The sequence below is a fragment of the Artemia franciscana genome, chromosome 3, assembly GCF_032884065.1.
Source record: "Artemia franciscana chromosome 3, ASM3288406v1, whole genome shotgun sequence".
Taxonomy (NCBI): Eukaryota; Metazoa; Arthropoda; class Branchiopoda; order Anostraca; family Artemiidae; genus Artemia; species Artemia franciscana.
In genome coordinates, this window is record NC_088865.1 from 9,077,224 (window position 1) to 9,103,198 (window position 25,975).

The window sequence follows — 25,975 nt, forward strand, 5'->3', positions numbered from 1 at the left end:
TACCCTGCTATTACGACTAAACTCCCATTCTCCTAAAACATTAAAAAGAGAGTTAAAAGAAATAAAAATAAATACTATGGAATATTCAGTACCTTATACTCTACCTATACTTTGGATTATAGGTAGAATATTCCTAAGTTCCTTCTTTTGAACACTACTAATACAAGGTGCGTTTAGACTAGGATTGATATTTGAAAGTAATATCGCAATATTAAAGTTTATCAAGATTAATGAATTATTAAAAATCAAGCTTAGATAATTCAATCCCTTTGATCTTATTGAACTTGGGATCAGAACATTTGAGCTTAAGATCAGAATGAAATGCCTTTGCAGTAATCTTCATAATAATCTAAGAAGAACTGAAAAAGGTGACTTAAAAATGAATGATAAAAATTAAAAAAATCATGAATAACAATAAATGAATAGCAATAAAAAAAAAATATGATATGATAAAACAATGAACCAAATCAAAATAAGTTAGTTTTGATGGTTTGAAGAATATGTATATGAAAATCGTTTGGTATCTGGAGTCGCCTTATAAGTGTTTAATAGTCCCTCCCATTGCTTGCGAAGTTTCCATATACAGTTAAATATTTCTTTTAAAGTTAGCTTGCCTGTTATCGTTTTTGGTATATTATTTTTCTGTAGCTCTATGATCTGAATGTTTCAAGTGAAGACGACCATTTTTCCATCATTCGATAGCTGAATTTTTGAAAAAAAAAAAGATTCCGGATTAGCTGTGGAAATTTATGCAATTTATTTTTTGTTTTGAAACTGTATAATAGCAAAATTTATGAACAAACTCACAGTCTGCCAAAATCTACATCCAAAACCACAAACTGCCCTCCAGCAAAATCGTTGAAATTATAGGTTGTTGTTGTTGAAATTATATTGTTGAGTTGTTGAAATTATGCTGAAATTGTCATAATATAGTCTGTAAACTCATAATCCCCATTGTCAACGGAACAAAATTTTCGTGATCTAGACCCTCCGCAAAAAGAGTCCTGTGATAATCGCTTTGAAATATAGTAGTTTTTTGGAATTCCATTTAGTGTAATTGCTGCTTGATTTTGAAGTCTCATTAACAAATATTTCTCCGTTTGGTACTTTGGCGACTTTCCAGTTTTTCTTCCACTTGGCTCTTCAAGTATATCTATCTTTGCAATTTAACTTCTCATTTTCCTATCTTCTATTAAATTTATAGACTTTTCTTTATATTAAATGCTGTAAATTTATTTCGTTCTTAAGGCTTTAGTGGCTTAACAAACACTATCTCCCAATACGAACCAAAATAGGTAGGGCTTGGTATGAAAACATCTATTTCATCTGCCTTGAAAAAAAAGGAAGAAAATCGATTGCTTGTGTCAATTGTATTTACCGGAATATATTAAACGAAATGTTTATAGTTTATTCTTCTTGTATGTAATATTCACGATTCTGCTGTTAATACCTTTTCTTCAAGTTCGGCTCTATGTGTCAATTACTTATTTACATTATGCTTTATCTCCAATATCTGAATTATATCTTTTTCTAGGGTTAACGATCATCCACATTTCCCGTTTCACATCGAATTTTGAAAGAATCCAGTCTACTGACATAATTTGCTAGTTGAAAACGAACTTTTGTTGATTATTCGAAATAAAGAAATGTAGAAAAATTGGTTGTTTTTAGCGCTTTTTTTTGGAGCACTACCATACAATGAAGACCATGGTCAGGTTAAAGGCGTATCTCAAAAGCTAGTGCTTATCCAGGAGTTTTGTTACGGGGGGGGGGATACGAAAAAACTTTAAAACGCATCAGAATTTATTTACATGTATTTTTTTTTACTTTTACGCGATTCAGACAAAAAATTCGGGGTTTTGGAAGCTGGAAGCTATTGCTTCCAGCTATTGGATTTTCTTCCAGCTATTGCTGGAAGAAAATTTCTGCTTGCATAGCTCAGGGGTGTGGACAGTTCGCCGAACCAGAACCGTCACTGTGAACAACCTTCCAGTATGACCGTAATGATGACCTTGAGGAGGAAACCTTAGCCCCATCGACGAAACAACCGCACTGCATTTTGAGTAATCGATAGTTTTCCTGGGTCTGTTTTGTATTGATGCTTTTTTAGTTTGTATACGTCCTCATGTCATGTTACCTTGCTAAAGACTGCCACTTCATTGAGGCATGAATATATGATGATTCTTCGGTAGTAGGTCTGAAAACTGCCTGTGCAGGATGCTGACTCTTGTTGATGGATCTGCATTGCCAAGTGTGGCAAATCAGGTAGTGAGAAAAATGGGCCCGGGACTAATCAAAGCGTGAATTTAATAGGAGGTCCCGTATCTAGTATTTTAAGGACGTTTTGCATTCTTATGAGTAGTTTTGTCAAACTATATTTTCAGCTGTATCAAAATAAGGACACTTTTTACTAAGTCAGCCCTTAAAAAATATAAGAAAAATCAGTATTATTTTCTTAATCTGTATATCAACTGCTTAATATTAGAAAAAAACAAAATTGACGCATTTATTTTGAAAACTAATATTACAGTGTCCATAGCCTATATACCTTCGCTCAGCGTAGCAATCATCGCAAAAGCATGATTTTGTTAATTTAGTCAGTTAGTTTAAAGAACAAGTATAGAATGAATAGTAGAAAAAATGATATTCGACCATCTTTTTATTGTTGTTAGTTGCACAGTGCCATCTACTATATCATCTATCGGCGAGGGAAAATAAATAGAGTTTCCAATCTTTGACTTGGCTCTTGGAGATTATATCGCAATTATATCTATTTTTAATCATTTGGGTTACAGTCATGTCTGAGCCTAAAGCCGTGCCCTTTGATCGAGAAAATTTATAAAAACGAAAAAAATAGTAGAAAACATACTGTAAAGGTATATTTTTTGTAAATATAATTATCACATTTTCAATTTAGTGCTATTGGATCGAAAAAAATAGTACAATAGAAAACATACTGTAAAGGTATATTTTTTTGATCATAAAAAAGGTTTCAGGAACTAATTTCAATCGGGTGTTCAGTTATCAGGATAAATAAATTAAAAAAATTCATAGGTTTTTCCCCGACGGGTCAATTTTTAAAGAAGCAATAAATTAACACCTTGAAAGACACTACGTGCTGAATGTACTTTCTTGGAAATGACAGTGAATTAACAGCACCGAGAATCGACGGCAGCATACATTGGTCTATCTGCGGTTGCTCAGACAAGCCATGTTGCAATTATATCTGTCAAACTGGAAATTGCAACCAACTCTAGACATTTGATCAGAGAGGGGGGGGGGGGGCTTGCACCGAAAAATTACAAGATTTTTATAATTTCAACTATATTCCCTGATTTAGCTCGCCTTTTTCCGAATGTATCCCCAGTCGCGGTTCTGGCTTCTCTTGTGCCCGGGGCAAAATCTTGATAAGCGTCCCTTCCCTTGTCTCTCAAAAATTTTCAGGCCAAATTTTAGCAAAATTTTCATTTTATTAACAAATTATTTTCATTTTATTAATTAATTAATAATTTATTTCTATTTTTTATTATTTAATTTAATTATTATTATTAGTTAGTTTTAATTTGTTCTATAATTTAATTAACATTTCGTTAATTATTTTGATTTATTAACTGAGCCCTCTGATTTATTTGAATTAAAATGAAATTTCAAAAATCACAAACTGATTGTAACTAAAATTTGTGAGCCCATGACATTTTACCCCATGTTTTAGAAGTCGCTAACAAGGTCTTATCCAGGAGGGGGGATATCAGGTTCGAGCCCTCCCTCCGGAAATGTTCGTCCAACTAGTTAAAACGTAACAAATATGAGTGTAGACAAATATACAACCGTAGTCGCAAACAAAAAATTCTCTCAAAATTGTGGCTTGAATTGCTAGGTTTTTATCCCAATTTTAAAGATTTAACTACAGCATTTACTTTTTCTTTTTTAAATCACTGTTTAACAACAATTTGATCGAAATAGCAGTTTCGACCAGTAAAAAATTGAAAAAAGGAGCAGGCAGTCGGCAGAATTTGAGGCCGTATCCAAGGGATATGGCCTCAAATTATTGATGTGATTTTTAAATTGTTTACCCCCGGAAAAAATGCTCTTGTACCCCCCCCCCCCCCCCCCCCGAAAAAATCCTGGATACGGCCTTGTTTTAGATTTCTTCGCGCGTTTCTCGTGTTCTTCCTCAATCATCTGACATCCACCTGTCAAATGTGAATACTAGTAGACTTAAGGATCGGTATGTCCCATTATTAGGTATTCTTATTGATGAAAACCTGCCTTTCAAATGTAACATTGGTTTAACTAAAATAAAGATATGCAGGAGCTTTAAGGAATCTCAAGCATACTTTTCCTAGGATAATTATGAATGTCCTTTTTCACTGCCTGATGAATACTAGGTTTTTTATTGTTCAATAATATTGATGCCAATTTTTCTTTCTCCTCTGAAGCCACTTTCTAAGGTAGAAAACGAAGGCAGAAACCTCATCATCCAGGAGTATCACTTTACTTGAATGAATAATGAATATTCTTTCAGGGGCATGTTTTACTTAAGCTCAGCTTCGTGGTGACCTTCATCAGCCCCTTACGGCTCAGCCGTCTATTACCTCTGAACAAAATAATTATCATCTTCGTAATTCTTTCCTCCACAAGTTCGGGTTCCAGCGGTGAGTCATTTTGTATTGAAAAATATGCCTAAATCAGCTCGAAGGTGTCATTCATTTAACTTAAACAAAAAATTTAAAATTATTTTTGCTTCCTAGACTTTTTGTGCGTGTGTGTGGAATTATTGAGGTCTATGTTCAATTTGATTCATCTAATGTATTTAACTTTTTTCTTCTATCAATTCTTTCGGTGGTAATGTGTTAATTTTTGTTCTGTATCACGTCAATTATTAATTTATTTTAGTTTGTGGAGCCAAACTATTTAAAAGTGACAGGACAGTCTTGTTATGACGTGTAAAGCTTGGACAGGAGATCTGAAAAAAACGACAGAAAACTAAAAGCCAATACCTACTTTCAAGGAAATGTTAGAAAAAAACATTTTTTCCGCTTCTTGCCGAAGATATAGATATTGAGTTTTTATGAAACTTGCATCAAAGTGTGAACCGTTCCCCAGGGAAGGGTAGTCCCTGAAAATGTTCTAGCACCTCCTAGGAAAACGCTAAAAATCATGTCAAAGGAAAAAAAAACACTTAGGTAATGTGGGATCTTTGCGAGTAACCCGGGGTACTATCCGCTCTCGATGGTGGCTAGCCCCCTGGGGAAGTTCACTAATTGACCTTTTGTTTTTGAGACGCTGAGGCTCGCAAAATTATGTTTAGGTGTCGATTCCACTTAAATGAATAGTCTGTCTTCCCCTTCTTTACAGGCCTAGGAGCCTTTGTGGGATTAGTACCGTTTATTCATTGTATATTTAGTTAATTGTAAATAAATCTTACCTTAAATTTTTTGGTTAGTAATTCTTCTGCATAATCCTAATATGCTTTATCCCAAAAGTATTATTCTGTAATTTATAATGACTCTTGGATGACGTATAGGTTTTTTATTTTATTTTAATAATAATAAAAAAATAATTCTCGCACCATCAAAGATAAAAATCCCTTTTATAATTAACCCGGAGATGTTTTTTTTTATTTGTTTGTTATTTTACTCCCAGAGATGATCGTATCGAATCGTTTGTCCTAGAAAATCGGGAAGGAAAAAATTGGAACGTAAATCGATAATTTTAGTACCCTTTTAGCACTGCTGCGGTCAAGGTAGGAAATGAGGCTAGTAACTGGTGTTGTATTATATCAGGAGTTAAGCAGGGGTATATTCTATCCCCAGTTGTATTGGTTATTTTGATGGACTTTGTCTTAAGAAGCATAAGAAATTCAATCGGAGAACACACGCTAAGGAGCACCATTCCTGATACAAAAGGCCCGTTTTTAGTCAAAAGCTTAAAAAAGTGTTAAGAAAGTGTCAGAAGTTTAAAAGTTTGCTTTTAACTTGCAGGAATCGTGAGAACACTTTTGGAAGAAGCTGAAGGAAGTGGTTAGTTAAACCAGCTTATCTGGTCACCTGCATTATATATCTGTCTTTGGTTGTAAGAAGCCCACTGGACTTTTCAATGAGCTATTGAATATGTCTTTTACGGTGAAAAGTTGGGTTTTGGATGAGCTACTATTCTTGAAAGTGTACTATGTATTGTAACTTGCCTAATGGGTAGATTTCAAGCACAAGTTCACGAAATGAGTTTCCTGTCCATCCCACTGGTGGATAAAATTTTCTTTTGTAAAAAAGAAGGAATAAGAAGATTTAAACCTAAGGATAAAAATAGATGTTTACTAAGTGATAGTTGCTAAAAGGTAGCTTGTAGCCTTGTAAATGCCACGTCAAAGTAGGACTCGCCCAATTTATTTTTCGACAGGAGGGATAATATTAAAATATTAATGGGGAGTGGGTTAAAACATTTTTTTTACATTTTTACATATTTTCCTTTTCGATAATTTCTTTTTCGTTTGCATTTCAGTCTACGAGTCTGACAATCAATTAGCTGCCGTCTGCCAAAACCTAGAATCTAAAAAAAATTAATTTTGAATTTGATTTGAATATTATTTGATTTGAAAAAGTGATTGATTTTGATTAGATTTGAATAAATTTGGGTTTATTTGAAAACCTCCCCGAAACTCAGCAAAGCGAGTCAATTAATGAAGTCAAAATGCTTGTATCTGCTATTGTATCTGAGATGCACCCTAGTATCTACAGGGTTGAAAATGGATCCCATCAGTTTTCCCAGCCAACATTTGTACCGGCCATACTGAAATTCAAGACCTTGTATCTACGTAAGCAGAAGATGGAGTGGCATCTGCCAATCAAACCCGGGTAAGAAAACATTATATCTAAAAATTTTTGCTTGTTATGTATCATTTTGGTATACTTGGTTCAAAAAAATTGGCAAATTGGCCAAAGAGTCTGACAATAAATCAGATGTCTTAAAAATCTAGTAGGTCTATGTACAAAAAAATTGATTTTGAATTTAAAATGGGTCGCCCTAAACTTGACAAAGGGGTGGGTCCATTAGTGAATTCAGAATGCTTCTGTCTACTATGATCTCTGAGATACAACAGAGATACCGAGATACGATAATGGAACAAAACTTTTAGAACCAACCCTGGAAAAGCGTGTTTGAGCTTTCTAAAAATTCTGGAATGCTTTGATATATCTTTTGTCTTCATTTGAATTGTACTAATATAATGTATGAAGGAGATATTCATATCAAGAAGAATACGAAGGAGCCGGACATACCCATCACTAGGTCTACTAAGAGAACCCCTTGAAAGATGAATTTCCGACAGATGGGGAGAAGCCTGAGAAATTCGCGAGAAAATTGGGAAGCTTGACATAGGAATATTTAGGGCCAAGCAAATATCTTGGAAGAATAGAAGTACTCCCTCAAACAAAACAGTTAATCTGAAACAGATCTCAGGCTCCGTTTTGACAGCAGTGTCAATGGTGTTTTCGAACGCAAAGGCAACTGGTGTCCTCACCAGTTAATGGAGATCTACGCTAGTCGGCATGGAAGGATTCGGGGTGGCACAGAAGACAACAAACTGTTTGGGTTTGTTTCGTAGCCTTAACAATAAGATCAACAAAAATCACGAACACAAATGGCCCTAGAACTGAGCCTTGCGGGACTCCAAGCTTAGTTTAGACTGTGAGTGGGATAGAAGATCCATAGAGATAACCCTTCCAGAAAAAGAGAAGTCACACCAAGAACTAGCATTCCCTTTTATACCATCATGAGGTAGTTTAAAAGTAGAATTTGGTGGTTCAAGGAATCAAAAGTTTCACACATCTAAAAATATAGCAGCAAGAATCAGACCTGAATCAAGACTTGAACGTTGAAAAAGTTGAAAGAGCATACTCAGTTAAGTGCTTTGCTCGTAAGCTAAACTGAAAAAATCCTTTTTTTCTAAAGCGGAAAGCAGACGGGAAAACATAGTCTTTCAAATTTTTTTTTGAATACAGACAGTAAAGATATCAGCCGATAGTTAGCAAGATCACTATGAAGTCCACCTTTACATAAAACAACCAATTTAACTAATTAAAATTTATGCTTCACACTAATTTTTTTCTTAATTTTAACATATAAGAATAATATATTTTTTTTAAAGATCAGTCGTTTTCTAACATCAGGTTCACTTAATATTTCTAATTTGGCCGTTAGCCAATAATCAATTTATCCAAACACACTAACAGCTGTTTTTATTAAAGAAAACTTTCAGTTTTCCTTTTCTCTTTCTGTTCTGTATTTTTCTGCATGGAATAACAAAAGATTTAATGGTTTTCATATAAAATTGCTGTAAATTTACATAAACAATTGTAATGTACTGCATTGGAAAAAGAACACTTCTTGACTTATTAAGGTCCCTACGTCGACCATCCAGTGTGTTGCTACAGCCGGGTCCGATCTCTGGGTCTCGTATTACCAAGCTGAGGTCAAACCCACAGTGCCACCAAAGAACTAAACGGAAAAGAAAATAAAGTAGTCGGATTAACAACGCTTCTTGACTAGTAAGGTCCCTACGTCGACCCTGCAGTGTGTTGCTACAGCCGAGTTCGATCTCTGGGTCCCATATTACCAAACTAAGGTCAAACCCACAGCGCCACCGCAGGACTAAACGCAAAAGACTTCACCACCTTTTGAATATTCAAAAACATTTGCCAAAACACCCAATGGCTTGTCCTAGTCCCCTTTAAATGAATTATTATTCCGTATCATGTTCTTGGTCGTTATTTTATAAGCCTTGGCTACAAAATGACAAGTCGAATTAGGATATAACAATTTGCTTATGAAAATGTTTGTCATAAAAAAGAAAAGAATTTACATTTATGTCTAAGTATATTCAAGAGGAATTCGCTTCGCCGTTATCATGAAAATTGCCATTTACAACAAAGGATGTGCCAAGACCGTAAAGATGACCACAGTATTTGGCATCGTCAATATTGTCTTCAAAAAACATCTATAATGAAAAAAAAGAAATTAAAAAAGAGACCACAAGGTGAGTCTAGTAAAGATAATAGTAGAGTGACAAAGAAAATATAAAAGTAAAAAAGAAGAAATAAAGAAAAAGCCACAAGGTGATGCTAGTGAAGATTATAATGCAGGTGAAAAAGAAAAGAATAAAATGAAAAGAAGAAATAAAGAAGTTCACAAGGTAAGCCTAATGAAGAATATTACTATAAAAAAGATGAAAAATCGAAAAAGAAGAAATAGAAAAAGGCCAAAAGGTGAGCATAGTGAAGAATATAGTGAAGATAAAAAAGAAAAAGGAAAAAGAAGAAACAAAACAAAAGCCGTAAGACGAGCCTAGTGAAGGATATAGTGAAGTGGAAAAGAAAAAAAGAAAACGAAAACGAGGAAATAAAAACCGTCACAAGGTGAGCCCAGTGAAGATTGTAGCAAAATAAAATCAAAGTAAGAAGTAGAAAAAAGGGTACAAGGTAAGTGAAGACTGTATTGAAGCGAAAAATAAAAAAATGAAATGACAAACAAGAAATGAAGAAGGTCACAAGATGAGTCTAGCGAAGAACATGGTGAAGTGAAAAATACAAAATAAAATAAAAATGACGAAACATAAAAGACCACAAGGTGAGCCCAGTCATAAAATACAGTGAAGTAAAATAGAAAACAAAAACAAAGTGAAAAACTAGAAATAAAAAAAGGCTACAAGGTGAATCTAGTGAAGAATATAGTGGTACGAAAAGAAAAAAATAAAATCAAAAGAAGAAATAAAAAGAAAAAGTCACAAGTGGATCCTAGTGAAGAGTAGTGAAGTGAAGGGTACATACATGGTGGAAAATAAGTCATTATACCATTTTAAATAAATGTAAAAAGGTTGGAATACGCACACATGCGTTCAGCGAGACAATGATTCTGTAACACTGGCTATAATGTGAAAATGGGCTAGTGTAGTATTGACTATCTTCCCAGCGTTACCATATCGGCTTATTTCTCCCTAGACTGTCTTATTTTTATGGTGACTGGTGGGAATCGTTTTTAATCTATCCACTGGCTTAAGTTTTGGCTAGTTTAATTGTGATCTGGCTTATTTTTTGGTATGAATTGCTTTTTTGGGAAAAAGTAGTTTTCTTCAGACATCCATACATCCTTTGAATGCAATAATTTTTACGTTTTATAACAAAGTCGAGCTCTCCATGTCCTTGAAAGGCTGGAAAGGACGAATTAAAGGCCTTTAGTTGTCAATTCTTCTAATAGGTCAAGGAAGATTGCGATCGTTCTCGGAGATTGCGATTGGAAAGGTAAAAATTTCTTTTCAAGGTTCTGACTTAATTTTTCTACCTTCTGGCAATGCTGGTCTTCTACTAAAGTCAATGGGGAGTGTTTCACCATAAGAATATTTTCTTTCTACACTATATTATATACAATATGTTATTTCATATATCTATTTGATTTTGGGATCAAAATAATTTTTAGCAAGGATAAATGGCTCAACTTAAATAAGAATCTTAATGACACAGATAACAATGCTTCAAACTCTGCTCAGGCAGGACAAAGTATTGAAAAACAAGCATCTAATACACGGGGAAAAAATTTGATGAGTTTTTTCTTCACTTTTGCTTAACATTTTAAAATTATAACGGTAATGAACAATCCTTTTGTTTGATCTGCAATAAATTATTGGGTCCAGAGAGTATGAAACCTTCAAAATTAAAAACACGTCTTGAATCAAAGCATGTTTGTATGTCAATAACCAAAATAATATTTTGAAAGACCTTACAAATCTTTAAATAAAGCAAAAAAAAGTTCTTTGAAAAATTTAAGACCATTAATGAAAATTATTTACTAGTGTCATATGAAGTTTCATACTGTATTGCTAGAATTAAAATGTCGTTCACTATTGGAGAAAATCTTGTATTGCCTATTGCTATTTGTAGCAAAATGATAGATATACTAGATGGAAGTAAATAAGTCAATTATATTTAAAAAATTTCTTTATCAAACGACACTGTCTCGAACAGAATTTCTGATATTAATACTTATTATAAGAACTAAAGAAAGCCAAAAAATTGTAAATTCAGTTGAACGAAACTGTTATTACTAAACTGACAGTTGTTAGTTTATGTCAGGTGCATTTAAAAAGATAAAAAAAAAATTAAAAGATTAAAAACTAAAAAAAATTTCTTCATCAAACGACACTGTCTCGAACAGAATTTCTGATATTAAACTTATTATAAGAACTTAAGAAAGCCCAAAAATTATAAATTCAGTTGAACGAAACAAATGTTATTACTAAACTGACAGTTGTTAGTTTATGTCAGGTGCATTTAAAAGATTAAAAAAAATTAAAAGATTAAAAACAAAAAAAAATTTCTTTATCAAACGACACTGTCTCGAACAGAATTTCTGATATTAAAACTTATTATAAGAACTTAAGAAAGCCCAAAAATTATAAATTCAGTTGAACAAAACAACTGTTATTACTAAACTGACAGTTGTTAGTTTATGTCAGGTGCATTTAAAAAGATTAAAAAAAAAATAAAAGATTAAAAACTAAAAAAAATTTCTTTATCAAACGACACTGTCTCGAACAGAATTTCTAATATTAAAACTTATTATAAGAACTTAAGAAAGCCCAAAAATTATAAATTCAGTTGAACAAAACAACTGTTATTACTAAACTGACAGTTGTTAGTTTATGTCAGGTGCATTTAAAAAGATTAAAAAACATTAAAAGATTAAAAACTAAAAAAAAATTCTTTATCAAACGACACTGTCTCGAACAGAATTTCTGATATTAAAACTTATTATAAGAAATTAAGAAAGCCCAAAAATTATAAATTCAGTTGAACGAAACAACTGTTATTACTAAACTGACAGTTGTTAGTTTATGTAAGTTGCATTTAAAAAGATTAAAAAAATTAAAAGATTAAAAACTAAAAAAAATTTCTTTATCAAACGACACTGTCTCGAACAGAATTTCTGATATTAAAACTTATTATAAGAACTAAAGAAAGCCCAAAAATTATAAATTCAGTTGAACGAAACAACTGTTATTACTAAACTGACAGTTGTTAGTGTATGTCAGGTGCATTTAAAACGATTAAAAAAAATTAAAAGATTAAAAACTAAAAAAAATTTCTTTATCAAACGACACTGTCTCGAACAGAATTTCTGATATTAAAACTTATTATAAGAACTAAAGAAAGCCCAAAAATTATAAATTCAGTGGAACGAAATAACTGTTATTACTAAACTGACAGTTGTTAATTTATGTCAGGTGCATTTAAAAAGACTAAAAAAAATTAAAAGATTAAAAACTAAAAAAAATTTCTTTATCAAACGACACTGTCTCGAACAGAATTTCTAATATTAAAACTTTTATAAGAACTTAAGAAATCCCAAAAATTATAAATTCAGTTGAACGAAACAACTGTTATTACTAAACTGACAGTTGTTAGTTTATGTCAGGTGCATTTAAAAAGATTTAAAAAATTAAAAGATTAAAAACTAAAAAAAAATTTCTTTATCAAACGACACTGTCTCGAACAGAATTTCTGATATTAAAACTTATTATAAGAACCTACGAAAGCCCAAAAATTATAAATTCAGTTGAACGAAACAACTGTTATTACTAAACTGACAGTTATTAGTTTATGTCAGGTGCATTTAAAAAGATTAAAAAACATTAAAAGATTAAAAACTAAAAAAAAATTCTTTATCAAACGACACTGTCTCGAACAGAATTTCTGATATTAAAACTTATTATAAGAACTTAAGAAAGCCCAAAAATTATAAATTCAGTTGAACGAAACAACTGTTATTACTAAACTGACAGTTGTTAGTTTATGTAAGTTGCATTTAAAAAGATTAAAAAAAATTAAAAGATTAAAAACTAAAAAAAAATTCTTTATCAAACGACACTGTCTCGAACAGAATTTCTGATATTAAAACTTATTATAGGAACTAAAGAAAGCCCAAAAATTATAAATTCAGTTGAACGAAACAACTGTTATTACTAAACTGACAGTTGTTAGTTTATGTCAGGTGCATTTAAAAAGATTAAAAAAAATTAAAAGATTAAAAACTAAAAAAAATTTCTTTATCAAACGACACTGTCTCGAACAGAATTTCTAATATTAAAACTTATTATAAGAACTTAAGAAATCCCAAAAATTATAAATTCAGTTGAACGAAACAACTGTTATTACTAAACTGACAGTTGTTAATTTATGTCAGGTGCATTTAAAAAGACTAAAAAAATTTAAAGATTAAAAACTAAAAAAAATTTCTTTATCAAACGACACTGTCTCGAACAGAATTTCTAATATTAAAACTTATTATAAGAACTTAAGAAATCCCAAAAATTATAAATTCAGTTGAACGAAACAACTGTTATTACTAAACTGACAGTTGTTAATTTATGTCAGGTGCATTTAAAAAGACTAAAAAAATTTAAAGATTAAAAACTAAAAAAAATTTCTTTATCAAACGACACTGTCTCGAACAGAATTTCTGATATTAAAACTTATTATAAGAACCTAAGAAAGCCCAAAAATTATAAATTCAGTTGAACGAAACAACTGTTATTACTAAACTGACAGTTGTTAGTTTATGTCAGGTGCATTTAAAAAGATTAAAAAAAATTAAAAGATTAAAAACTAAAAAAAAAATTTTTATCAAACGACACTGTCTCGAACAGAATTTCTGATATTAAAACTTATTATAAGAACTTAAGAAAGCCCAAAAATTATAAATCCAGTTGAACGAAACAACTGTTATTACTAAACTGACAGTTGTTAGTTTATGTCAGGTGCATTTAAAAAGATTAAAAAACATTAAAAGATTAAAAACTAAAAAAAAATTCTTTATCAAACGACACTGTCTCGAACAGAATTTCTGATATTAAAACTTATTATAAGAACTTAAGAAAGCCCAAAAATTATAAATTCAGTTGAACGAAACAACTGTTATTACTAAACTGACAGTTGTTAGTTTATTTAAGTTGCATTTAAAAAGATTAAAAAAAATTAAAAGATTAAAAACTAAAAAAAAATTTCTTTATCAAACGACACTGTCTCGAACAGAATTTCTGATATTAAAACTTATTATAAGAACTAAAGAAAGCCCAAAAATTATAAATTCAGTTGAACGAAACAACTGTTATTACTAAACTGACAGTTGTTAGTTTATGTCAGGTGCATTTAAAACGATTAAAAAAAATTAAAAGATTAAAAACTAAAAAAAATTTCTTTATCAAACGACACTGTCTCGAACAGAATTTCTGATATTAAAACTTATTATAAGAACTAAAGAAAGCCCAAAAATTATAAATTCAGTGGAACGAAACAACTGTTATTACTAAACTGACAGTTGTTAATTTATGTCAGGTGCATTTAAAAAGACTAAAAAAATTTAAAAGATTAAAAACTAAAAAAAATTTCTTTATCAAACGACACTGTCTCGAACAGAATTTCTAATATTAAAACTTATTATAAGAACTTAAGAAATCCCAAAAATTATAAATTCAGTTGAACGAAACAACTGTTATTACTAAACTGACAGTTGTTAGTTTATGTCAGGTGCATTTAAAAAGATTCACAGAGGAAGAAAGTCCATATGTCATTCGTCCTATGAAAGACCATGGAAAAAATATATATTGAATAGGCGACAAATTTTAAATACTGAAGGTTTAGGATGGAAAAATTGCAGTTGAATATTCTCAGATGATGTAAGAGCAATGATGGGCAAAATTATTGGTTTTAAATCATTTTTTTTCAAGCTGCTTAATATGAATGAATGAATGAATTTTATTTATAGCTCACCATACAACAACAGAAGAATGTGCAGAGTAAATAAACAACGAAAGAGAAATAAAAATAAACTAACAAGAAAACTTCATATAAACGTATATATACAACACAAAAAATCAAACATTTAGCAATTGGTAGGGTAGATCAAATATGTACATACGCATCCAGGAAGACCGCTTAGAACTCTTAATCGAGCATGATTTTTAAGCTTAGACAGCTGAATTAAAATATTGCATAACTCATGCTCATTCTCCAGGTATCTCTAAGAGGCCCTTGCAGCCAAAAAGGTAGCATCAAAGTTAAACGATGTGCTTCAAGATGCTGTTAAGATTATAAATTTTATCGAGAACCATGTCCTTAATGGCCGTTTATTTCCTAATCTCTGTAAGGATACGGGTTCAACCGACGCAACTTTATTATTACATGCAAAAGTAAAATTGTTGCCAAGAAATCAAAGTTTAAGAGATTATTATTATTAAATGACGAAATTGACATATTTTTAACCAAAAGAAAATGTGAAATTGCTGTTTTTTTTTCAAGATGACTTAGAGTCATCCAAGTTGTGTTATCTGTCAGATATCTTTACAAAATTAAACAATCTCAACTTTCTATTAAAAAAAAATCAATATATTTACTTCAAATAATAAAATTGAAAGCTTTATATAAAAAAGGATCGACTTTTGGGAATAGTAAAAAAAAATCGTTCAAAATGGTCCATAATTCTATAATCGAAAGAAATCATTCTAAAACTTTTATTACAAAGATTATTGTAGATCACTTAAGGGGATCCGATACCATAAAGAGTCAGTCTATCTTGTGCATTATAATTCTTTTAGTTTATATTGGCAAATTATTTAGAATTGATTACATGGTATTGCCATAACTTATAGAGCTTGGATGAGCGATACGAATAAACAGCAGAAAACTAAAAGCCAACATCTACTTTCCCTGAAACCTTTTAGCTTCTCTTTATTTTGCTGGAAATAGATATATTTAGTTTTAGAGAAACCTATTTCATTATAAAGTACAAATTTTATTCTTTTTCGATCAAATTGAGCCGAACTTTCTTTTTAAAATTCAACTCCCTAAAAACATTCTAGTATACCTCTAGGAGAATCCTCAATATCACCTAAACAGAAATGTCATTTGATCAATTGACAGCTCTTCAAATTATCTGTGGCGCAACCCGCTTTGATTGAAAACTTTGCCGACAGAAATCCATTGTCTATTCAATCAAAGTTAATAATCAAATGACAAATTCTTAATAGGTTTCAATCACAAGTGGGAGAATTCGCTAATGGGCGCTTTGTCTTTGAGATGGGTCAGTTGACGTTGAGGCTCACAAAATGATGGTTTAAGTATCGGATCCTCTTAAAAGCGCTAGAAACCAGTTCTGCAAATATCTTATTTTAAATATTTATTCCAATAAGGTAGCTTGTATTCAAAAGCTGTTTCGGATTGACTTAAGTTAGATTGATCACCTGCCATTTAAAGCTAAAGAGGAATTTGCTCAGCTTTCGAGTGACTCGACTTAAAACTAAAACTTCCAAAAAAGCCATAGACTGAATCCTGGATAAGAACTCAAACTGAATTGCCCACAATCGCTGATATAGCGCTAAATCTTCTACCATTCAACACCACATTTTTATGTTAAGTTACTTTCTGAGCCTTAACACAAATTAAATCCTAATAATTTTCATAGCTAAAAAATGTTTAAGAGGTCTTACGTCCAGTAGCATCAAACAACCCATCTCAGTAAATTTTTCCCTTTAATCTTAGTTTAATAATTAAGAATTAATATTATTAATTAATAATTATTAATTAATAATTTAAAACCACCCAACGCCTGTGTTTGAAGATATTCGAGTGAACAAAGATGGTCAGAATTCCCTTTTTTATGTTATAAAAAAATACAATTTTGATGAGAAATAAGGCATACAATATTTGTAACTATGATAAATACAATCTTATAATTTTTGTGCAATTTTTAATTTTAGATATGTGTATGTTTATAAACGAATTCTAATACTATATATTTTCGTATGAATGTGTATATTATTACCTAACAAAAAATCATCAACAAAATTTATTAATCTTTTTGTTTTATATTTATATGGGGTCGCCAGGAAAGTCGGAATCGCAAATAGATCGCGAATGAAAAGAGTTTTAGAAGCCCTAGTCTGCTTGAAATTGCTACGAGACGTCTCTGCCTGTATTTTTCAGTTTCCCTTTGCCGAATTTCATATTTTTCGATTTCTTTAAAGCGGTTTCGCCGAATCACACACAACTTATGCTGAACAAAACTTGGTCAAAAGGTCAGAAAGTTGGCTACATGGTCAGATTCATGTATGCCTCAAAATCATAGTCAAATAGTTCTTAGTTACCTATCTCCAATGCAGTCTAGCTTTAGGTTTTGTTTTTAGTTTATTATTGAAGCAAAACTAGTACAATTGACAAAATTAGTGTAGTAATAGTTGGTTGATCTCAATTTTAAAAAAAAAGTTGTTGGCTAAAAAAAAGGTGATTCGGCGGTGTCGCCGAATCACACACAACTTTTGCTGAACAAAACTTGGTCAAAAGGTCAGAAAGTTGGCTACATGGTCAGATTCATGTATGCCTCAAAATCATAGTCAAATAGTTCATAGTTATCTATCTCCAATGCAGTCTAGCTTTAGGTTTTTCTTTTTAGTTTATTATTGAAGCAAAACTAGTGCAATTGACAAAATTAGTGTAGTAATAGTTGGTTGATCTCAATTTCAAAAAAAAAGTTGTTGGTTAAAAAAAAGGTGATTTGGCGGTGTCGCCGAATCACACACAACTTTTGCTGAACAAAAGTTGGTCAAATGGTCAGAAAGTTGGCTACATGATCAGATTCATGTATGCCTCAAAATCGCAGTCAAATAATGAGCTACATAATGCAAGATACCATGAAGTAGCATTCACAGGTCCAGAGTATAACGATGAAGTATTTTAAGCCTGGCCATTCGCAAGAACTATGCAAAAGGCTGTTCTACAGTGACTATTGTGGAAAGGTTGCTGTCTCCTATACTTTCTAGTAGAGTAATTGAGTTGCCAAAATAAAAGATGTAGAATCAGTTTACCGTTTCATGCCAAGAGGAGAGTATATGAGGAGTATGCCAAAGAGGGAGGAGAGTATGGAGAGTAAGGAGAGTATGCCAAGAGGAGGCGTATATGAAAAGTCTTAATAGAAGTTGTAACAAAGCTGAGGTACTTCCGCTGAAATCACAGATTGTCCCGAAGTAGCCTCTGCCTCCGAAAGTTGAAACCTGAAATTCCAAGGAGCTTGTTGCTAAGTGCGACCTCCCACTGATCTTTCCTTACATTTTATTGTAAAACTCCCAGTTAATTGGCCTTCTATCACTTTTGAATATTTGTTTACATCCCCAAAGCCTTGTTATATGGTCTTTGAACTATTATGAATAAAATGGCCATCTTAAAATTTAAATTGGATGCATTTCGGGAATAAGATGCCTTCCGATCACTGTTACTCTTAAAAAGGGCACTACAAATTCTTATTAAAAATCCAATGAGCCCCCCTCCGCAGCTTATACGACCAACCTTTCTATAAAACCCTTTTATACCCCCAGGATTTAACTTACAAGCCTTACCATGAGGGCTGGGAGGGGGGGGGGGTCATCCTCAAAAAACTAATTTTCGGATCTTTCAACTACGCTGAATAAAATGGCCATCTCAAAATTTTGACTCGATGTGTTTGGTGAAATGATGGGCGTGGGAGAGGGATTGGATATCCTTCAATCATTTTCTACTGTTAAAAAAGGCACTGGTCCTTTCAATTTTTTAATCGAATGAGCCCTTTTCAAAGTTTCTACGACAACTCCTTCTATATAAAATACCCTTGTATAAAAAATAAATAATGCACACATGGCACACATGGTGCCAACATCGTTCTTTACTTGGGCAGTGCTATTGCGCTACCTATGATAGATTATCATTAATCTATGCGTTAGTATTACTAAATGCATTAGCATATTACTTTGTAATTTTTTGCTTCACTTGTGTTTTGAGACTCTGAAGTTAGCAGCATAGAAGGAACACAGATCTGGAAAGAACAGGCCCCAAGGCGACGTCTTTAAAAAGTGTTAGACAGAGATAGGTTGAACGAAAATAAACTATCATCGGGCGTCAATCAGCTGAGATGAATTATTAAAGAAAGAAGTAGAAGGAAAGCGGAAAAGGAAAGTACAATACTTGCCTCTCTCATTTTAAAAAAAGCCATTCCAGTGAGTAACGAGTCTGAGCCTGCTTGGTGCTGAGGACCAATACGCTCTAGCTCCAACTGCTCTGCCACTTCCTGGAGTCCCCCTTTTAAGTTCTTACAGCTTTTCATCAAATACTGAAAGAAGGAACATATAGATAGCAAAATTTCAAACAAGGCCAGAAAACAGAGTATTCGATAATTCGAATCACAATACAGTAAGACAGACCAACTCCCCACCCCTTCCCGACAAAAAAAATAACAAAAAATCGCGAACCTGAGTTAGTCTCCCTTCCTTTCCACATCAAAAACATGTATAGAACTTTATTCATTTTATTTTTCCCCATTCTTCCTTTTGCTTTCTTTTTTTCCTTTCCTTTCTCTTTTTTTTCTCATTATAACTTAACACAGTAATACAACACGGTTTTCTATACAATACACATCAAAAAAAAAATAATAATAATAATCATCTCTCATCTCTGCTTCTTTTTCTTTTCTTTTCTTCCATAGTCTTTCTTTTTTTGTTTTCTTTCTCTTTTCTTTTTCTTCTCACTACAACCTAAAACGGCTATATAATACAGTTTTTTATAATACACATCACAAAATAGCATAGATGATGACCATCTGTCCCGTAATATCGTCTAATAATCACATATTAGTTGGATATAGAATAAGCAAACTGATAATAACAATTATAGGAAAGTTAAATGATTCTATTCTCTCTGAAAATTTAAAATCACCTGAATCTTCATGATTTAGGAGTCACTAGCTGACTTTCCAGAAAGCTGATGAATAATCCATACAAGGAATAAATTACGTAAGCACTTCAACAAAGCTTGTACCTAATTTTTCATCTTAGAGTCCCTGATTACGATGTTTTCCTAAAAAAAAATTTCCAGGCAAAATACTTTTATTTTTCCTAATAGATTCTAAATATCCAACGTTGTCACGGAACTGCAAAAGTCAAATAAAAATCGCTAAATTTAGTGATACCCCGCACCAATGGTTGTACGTATATAGCTCCGTGTTGAAACAAATTAGCTCTTGGGTATTTTAATAGCAATGAAGTCGTCATAGTATACAAAGTCTTGCTGCTACTAATATACTGAAAACAATATTGAAACCATTAAATATCACCTTTTTTTGAGGATTTGCAACTTCACTGGCACTTGACACTGTAGCTGGTTTTTGGCATCAGGAGAATCTACGTTTATCACAGCCGAATTCCCATTTTTAGGTATGGTAAGATTGACGAATAAAAGATCTTGACCCTACCAGATTAAATCAATTAAATCAAATTAAATCATAAGGTGAGCCAGGCCGGCTCACCTTATGTGTGGAATGGTGGCATTAGATCTTCAGTGCCATCAGTGCTACATTTTGAAATGATAGCAAGAGAATAAGAAGAAATAGTGAAAATAGTGTATTTTTAGGCCTAAATGTTAAAACTCTGTGAGGGATCTCAAATCAATATGGAAGGCGAGGATAGTTTAACTTCTATACTCCCCTAACTTGGAGGAATACTTTGAAACTAAGCATACAATTTGGGTGCTGATCCATTGACAGCTCCCCGGTTATTGCGGAAATCTGTGACCTGATCATGGAACTATTCTATTCCGAGAAATTTTTTTTTAAAGATTTGTTTGCCATTTCGCACAGTTTTTCTTCTTTTTCAGATGGTCAATGTGAGGATTCTGAACGACCTTATGTTGCTTAGCAATCAAAGATTCAGTCTTATCCTAACCGACAGGTCAGCTCCTTTCCTGGGAGTGAAATTGTCCTATGAGGGAAATTATCCTACCCAACTGAATTATTTTCAATTAGCAACCGAAGAAAAAATTAAGCCAATACAAGTTTATTAGCTGGATAACGGAGCGTTCGAAAGGGAGGGTTAAAAACCTTTAATTGGAATGATTAACGCGATTTTTTTCCCTCGGAATGAGTGTTCCAGCAGTAGGACCAGCATACTGCTGGTATGCAGAAGATATTCACTTCAAGCCGATCATACCGATCACAAGAGGCCTTTCCCACTGACAGACCGAATTGTAAAATCATAATTTGAATTTACCATTACACTGATAATCCAGATTATGAAAATTCTGTTCCACTGACAATCCAGATTTTAAGTTCATAATCTAGATTGCAAATTCGACAACTACGCTCAAAAGGAAGAATGTGGATCTGGACTGTTGATTTTGCCCAGCCGTGACTTGAGTTTATAAACTTCGTTGTTCCACAGTTAACTGTCAATCTTTTTTTAAGAATCTTGTTTGTCAGAGGAAAACACCTTAGGTCTACTGAGAAAACAACCCTTGAAAGATGAATTCCAATGGTTTGGATAAACCAGATGAAATTTGCAAGAAATCAGGAAGCTCTCTCAGGTCTCAAAATAATAGATCTTAACAGGAACTCTAATCAATCAGCAGACATAATAGGCATTACAACAAACTAGAACCAGTCACGTGCCGTACGAACAGATTCGCTTTGTACCATATTTCCTAAGAGCATTTAAAAAGTGAATTGAAAGTTGTGCCATATTTCGTAAGTGTAGCTAACAAGTGACCATTTTGTGACTGTAATTAGCGTCCATTTTTGAGTGCTATGATAGCTATTTCATCAAACGAATACGAAATTTTTTTTAACACCATGACTTCTTTCTTCATGTCTTCTCTCAAGCATGGTTACGGTATATTTATAACTTAAAGCTTTATAAACTAGCTTTTTTACACATTTTTTACACAAAGCTTTTTTATCTTTTTACACAAAAATTCAAATGTGACATGCGCAAATGGGCAAACCTCATCAAACAGTTCGTGGTAACGAACTGTAGTAAGGAGCGATCCGGCTCAATAGTAACCAAAACTCTAAAAAATTGAATTTTGATATCAATAGCTACATCAAAAGAATCTCATCTTAATGCTGATTTTAAATATATAAGTTTCATCAAGTTTAGTCTTAGCCATCAAAAGTTACGAGCCTGAGAAAATTTGCCTTATTTAGGAAAATAGGGAGAAACACCCCCTAAAAGCCGTAAGATCTTAACGAAAATGACACCATCAGGTTCAGCGTATCAGAGAACCCTACTGTAGAAGTTTTAAGCTCCTATCTACAAAAATGTGGAATTTTGCATTTTTTGCCAGAAGACAAATCACGGGTGCGTGTTTATTTGTTTGTTTTTGTTTTTTTTTTCCCAGGGGTCATCGTATCGACCAAGTGGTCCTAGAATGTCGCAAGAGGGCTCATTCTAACGGAAATGAAAAGTTCTAGTGCCCTTTTTAAGTGACCAAAAAAATTGGAGGGCATCTAGGCCCCCTCCCACGCTCATTTTTTTCCCAAAGTCAACAGATCAAAATTTTGATATAGCCATTTTGTTAAGCATAGTCAAAAAACCTAGTAACTATGTTTTTGGGGATGACTTACTCCCCCACAGTCCCTGGGGGAGGGGTTGCAAGTTACAAACTTCAACCAGTGTTTACATATAATAATGGTTATTGGGAAGTGTACAGACGTTTTCAGGGGGATTTCTTTGGTTTTGGGGGTAGGGTTGAGAGAGGGGGCTATGTGGGAGGATCTTTCCTTGGAGAAATATGCCATGGGGGAAAAAATTCAATGAAAAGGGCGCAGGACGAATCTGGTCACGTTAGAAAAAAACGTCAAATTAAGAGCTTAATATACAATGTTGGGTGTTCGGAGCCTCTCTATTATGGAGTATAATTTGAAAATAACACAACTATACGAGTGATAAAACATATATACCACAACCATAACTCAACTAACGAAAGAACTGCTAAGAGATAACACAACTATAAAGCGAAAACAGGTGAAAACTAACGGGAAAATAAACAAACTAAGAGGTGGAAGGGGCCCAGAGAAAAAATATAATCCTTTTTCAATTTTGAGCCTAACTTCCGCAAAGGAGTAATAATGTCAGAAGCCCCAAAATACCGAATTATTTTCTTTTTAAACAGTTCGTGGTAAGGAACTGTAGTAAGGGGCGACCCGGCTCAATAGTAAACGAAACTCTAAAAAACGGAATTTTGATGCTAAAAGATACGTCAAAAGAATTGAATTTTTACGCTGATTCTAAATATATAAATTTCAATTAATTTAGTCTTTGTCATCAAAAGTTACGAGCCTGAGAAAATTTGCCCTATTTTGGAAAAAAGGGGGAAACATCCCCTAAAAGTCATAGAATCTTAACGAAAATCACACCATCGCATTCGGTATATCAGAGAACTCTAGCAAAAATTTCAAGCTCCTATCTAAAAAATGTGGAATTTTGTATTTTTTGCCAGAAGACAAATCACGGGTGCGTGTTTATTTGTTTGTTTGTTTTTTTTTTGTTTTTTTTCCCAGGGGTCATCTTATCGACCAAGTGGTCCTAGAATGTCGCGAGAGGGCTCATTCTAACGGAAATGAAAAGTTCTAGTGCCCTTTTTAAGTGACCAAAAAAATTGGAGGGCAAATAGGCCCCCTCCCATGCTCATTTTTTTCCAAAAGTCAACAGGCATTACTATAAAAAAAAAACAATGAAAAAATAAACATGAAAACGTTTTTTCAAATGAAAGTAAGGAATAGCATTGAAATTTAAAACGAACAGAGATTATTACGCATATGAGGGGTTTTAAAAATACTTTAGCATAAAGAGCGAGGTATTTAGGAGGAGATAAATACCTCGCTCTTTATGCTAGAATATTTTTAGTGATTTCAACTATTTATTCTACGGCCTTTTTGATTCAGGGGTCATTCTTAAAGAATTGGGACAAAACTTACGATTTAGTGTAAAGAGCGAGGTATTAACGAGGGTACAAACCCCCTCGTACACATAATAAAAATATAAGAATATAAAAGTTTGTTACGTAAGTTAATTCTTAAGTTACTTATATTTTTTACTAATAAAAACGTTCGTTGAATATTAAAAGTTCTAGTAGCCTTTTTAAGTAACCGAAAAATTGGAGGGCAGCTAGGCCTCCTTCCCCACCCCTTATTTCTCAAAATTGTCTGATCAAAACTAAGAGAAAGCCATTTAGCCAAAAAAAAAATGAATATACTAATTTCATTTCAACAAATTTATGTGCGGAGAGCCAAAATCAAACATGCATTAACTCAAAAACGTTCAGAAATTAAATAAAAAAAACAAGTTTTTTTAACTGAAAGTAAGGAGCGACATTAAAACTTAAAACGAACAGAAATTACTCCGTATATGAAATGGGTTGTACCCTCCGCAGTCCCAGGCTCTTTACGCTAAAGTTTGTAATTGTTTTAAAAAGTAGAATTGTGGCAAAGAGTCAAACTTTAGCGTAAAGAGCGAGGGACTGCGGAGGGGACAACCCATTTCATATACGGAGTAATTTCTGTTCGTTTTAAGTTTTAATGTCGCTCCTTACTTTCAGTTAAAAAAACTTGTTTTTTTTATTTAATTATCTGACAAGAATGGTGTATTCTGCCTAGATAACATAAAATGAAAGGAGATTTTTGGAAAGAAACCTATGGAAATCTTTGCTTACGGCACAGAGAAAAAAACACATTGAGATCAAAAAGACCCATCATACCTGTTAGTCAGAATTAATCAATCAATAAATTGGAGCTGGTTTGGGAAGCTTTTACTGCAACTGACACAAAACTAACAAAACATATTTAATTATACTGCTTACTTGGATAGGACTAAGTAAGAAACATTTAAGATTAAGGTAGCCTACCATGATTTTTAACATACTGACGACTGACGTAAAACTAACAAAATATTTTCAACACAGATGACTAGGACACACTTTGCGGATGAATGATGACAGATTGCCGAAGATCGTCCTCGTTAGCCAAACATCTAGGGTCAAACAAAAAGCAGGTTGTCCCTGAGTGAGGTGAGAAGAGGGTCGCAAGAAATGATTTAAAGGAAACTGGAACTTCTTGGGAGGGTGTAATGAGAGAAGCTTTGAATAGACTGGGATGTAGGAGGAGCGTGCGCAGGTGAGTTGGTAAACTTGGGGCTGCAGTAAGTTGTTAGTAGAATTAGGAGTAGTAAATAAGGTAATAGGATAAGGTATGGTAGTATAAGCATTATCTTAGGTTAGGCACATTACTTACTTAGGTAATATTTCTGAAAGATATTAATATTTGTGCGATCCTAAAACAGTATCACACACGACATACGCCGAGTTCAAGTTTGCATCATAATAGAAAAAAATTAAGACACATACCATTTTGAAAAATAAATAATCAAATAAAGTATCCGAAAGTCGTCATCAGAAAGAGCGGAATAGCACCAGAAAGAGCATATATTTATTACCTGAACAGATACCATATAAAATTGAAATGCGCTTGAACGTAAACAGCCACCACTCAGTTGGCACGAAAGGAGGATGCCCAGGAAACATACAATAATGGAGAAATTTCTGGGTGGTGGAAAAAGGCGGAAGACGAATGGAAGAAAGGAAGAAGCATGGTTTAAAGAAAAGGCAAATTGGGAAAACCCACATAGTCTCTCATCTACCATAAATTAATTAGTATATGGGTTGGAGTTATTTTGGGAAAATGTAATTGACATGAAACTATGAAGACATGAAAACGATTCCAAGAACCAAACCAAATACTACAATGCTTATCAGGTAGGATAAGGCAATATTTTATATTCTAAACTGTACCACAAGCGATTTGTACCGGATTCAAGCTTTCAGCAAAACAAAATAAAACTAATAAAAAAATAGAAAAATGCATGCCAAAAAAATTATTGTTTTTTTTTTGCAAATTCAATCTAAAAAATTATATTAAGCGTGAGTACTATCTAGACCAGTATTTCCCAAAAATTTTGGGCCATACTCCACCTGGGCAGTCCTAAAATGCTCATGTCCCCCTTGTAATTTTGAATTTTGTTATTCAAAATTTTACGCGTATTCACATGAAGAAAGCTTAAAAGGCCACAGTGGTGCCAATT

General features: G+C 32.8%; 2 protein-coding genes across 3 annotated transcripts in view; one reads left to right on the forward strand and one right to left on the reverse strand.

Annotated features, from left to right (window-relative positions):
* Window positions 1-1,657, forward strand: part of LOC136024844 (aldo-keto reductase family 1 member B1-like) — a 39,803-nt gene extending 38,146 nt beyond the window's left edge. For both annotated transcript variants that reach the window (XM_065700341.1, XM_065700342.1), the window contains exon 7: window positions 1,535-1,657. In XM_065700341.1, coding sequence (XP_065556413.1) covers window positions 1,535-1,577 — 43 coding nt within the window. In that variant the 3' untranslated portion in view covers window positions 1,578-1,657. The remainder of the gene's footprint in view (window positions 1-1,534) is intronic.
* Window positions 1,658-8,803: 7,146 nt separating this feature from the next.
* Window positions 8,804-25,975, reverse strand: part of LOC136024845 (CCR4-NOT transcription complex subunit 7-like) — a 43,337-nt gene continuing 26,165 nt past the window's right edge. Inside the window, exons 6-7 of the mRNA XM_065700343.1 lie at window positions 19,042-19,182; window positions 8,804-8,995 (exon numbers count right to left, since the gene is read on the reverse strand). Coding sequence (XP_065556415.1) covers window positions 8,879-8,995; window positions 19,042-19,182 — 258 coding nt within the window. The 3' untranslated portion in view covers window positions 8,804-8,878. The remainder of the gene's footprint in view (window positions 8,996-19,041; window positions 19,183-25,975) is intronic.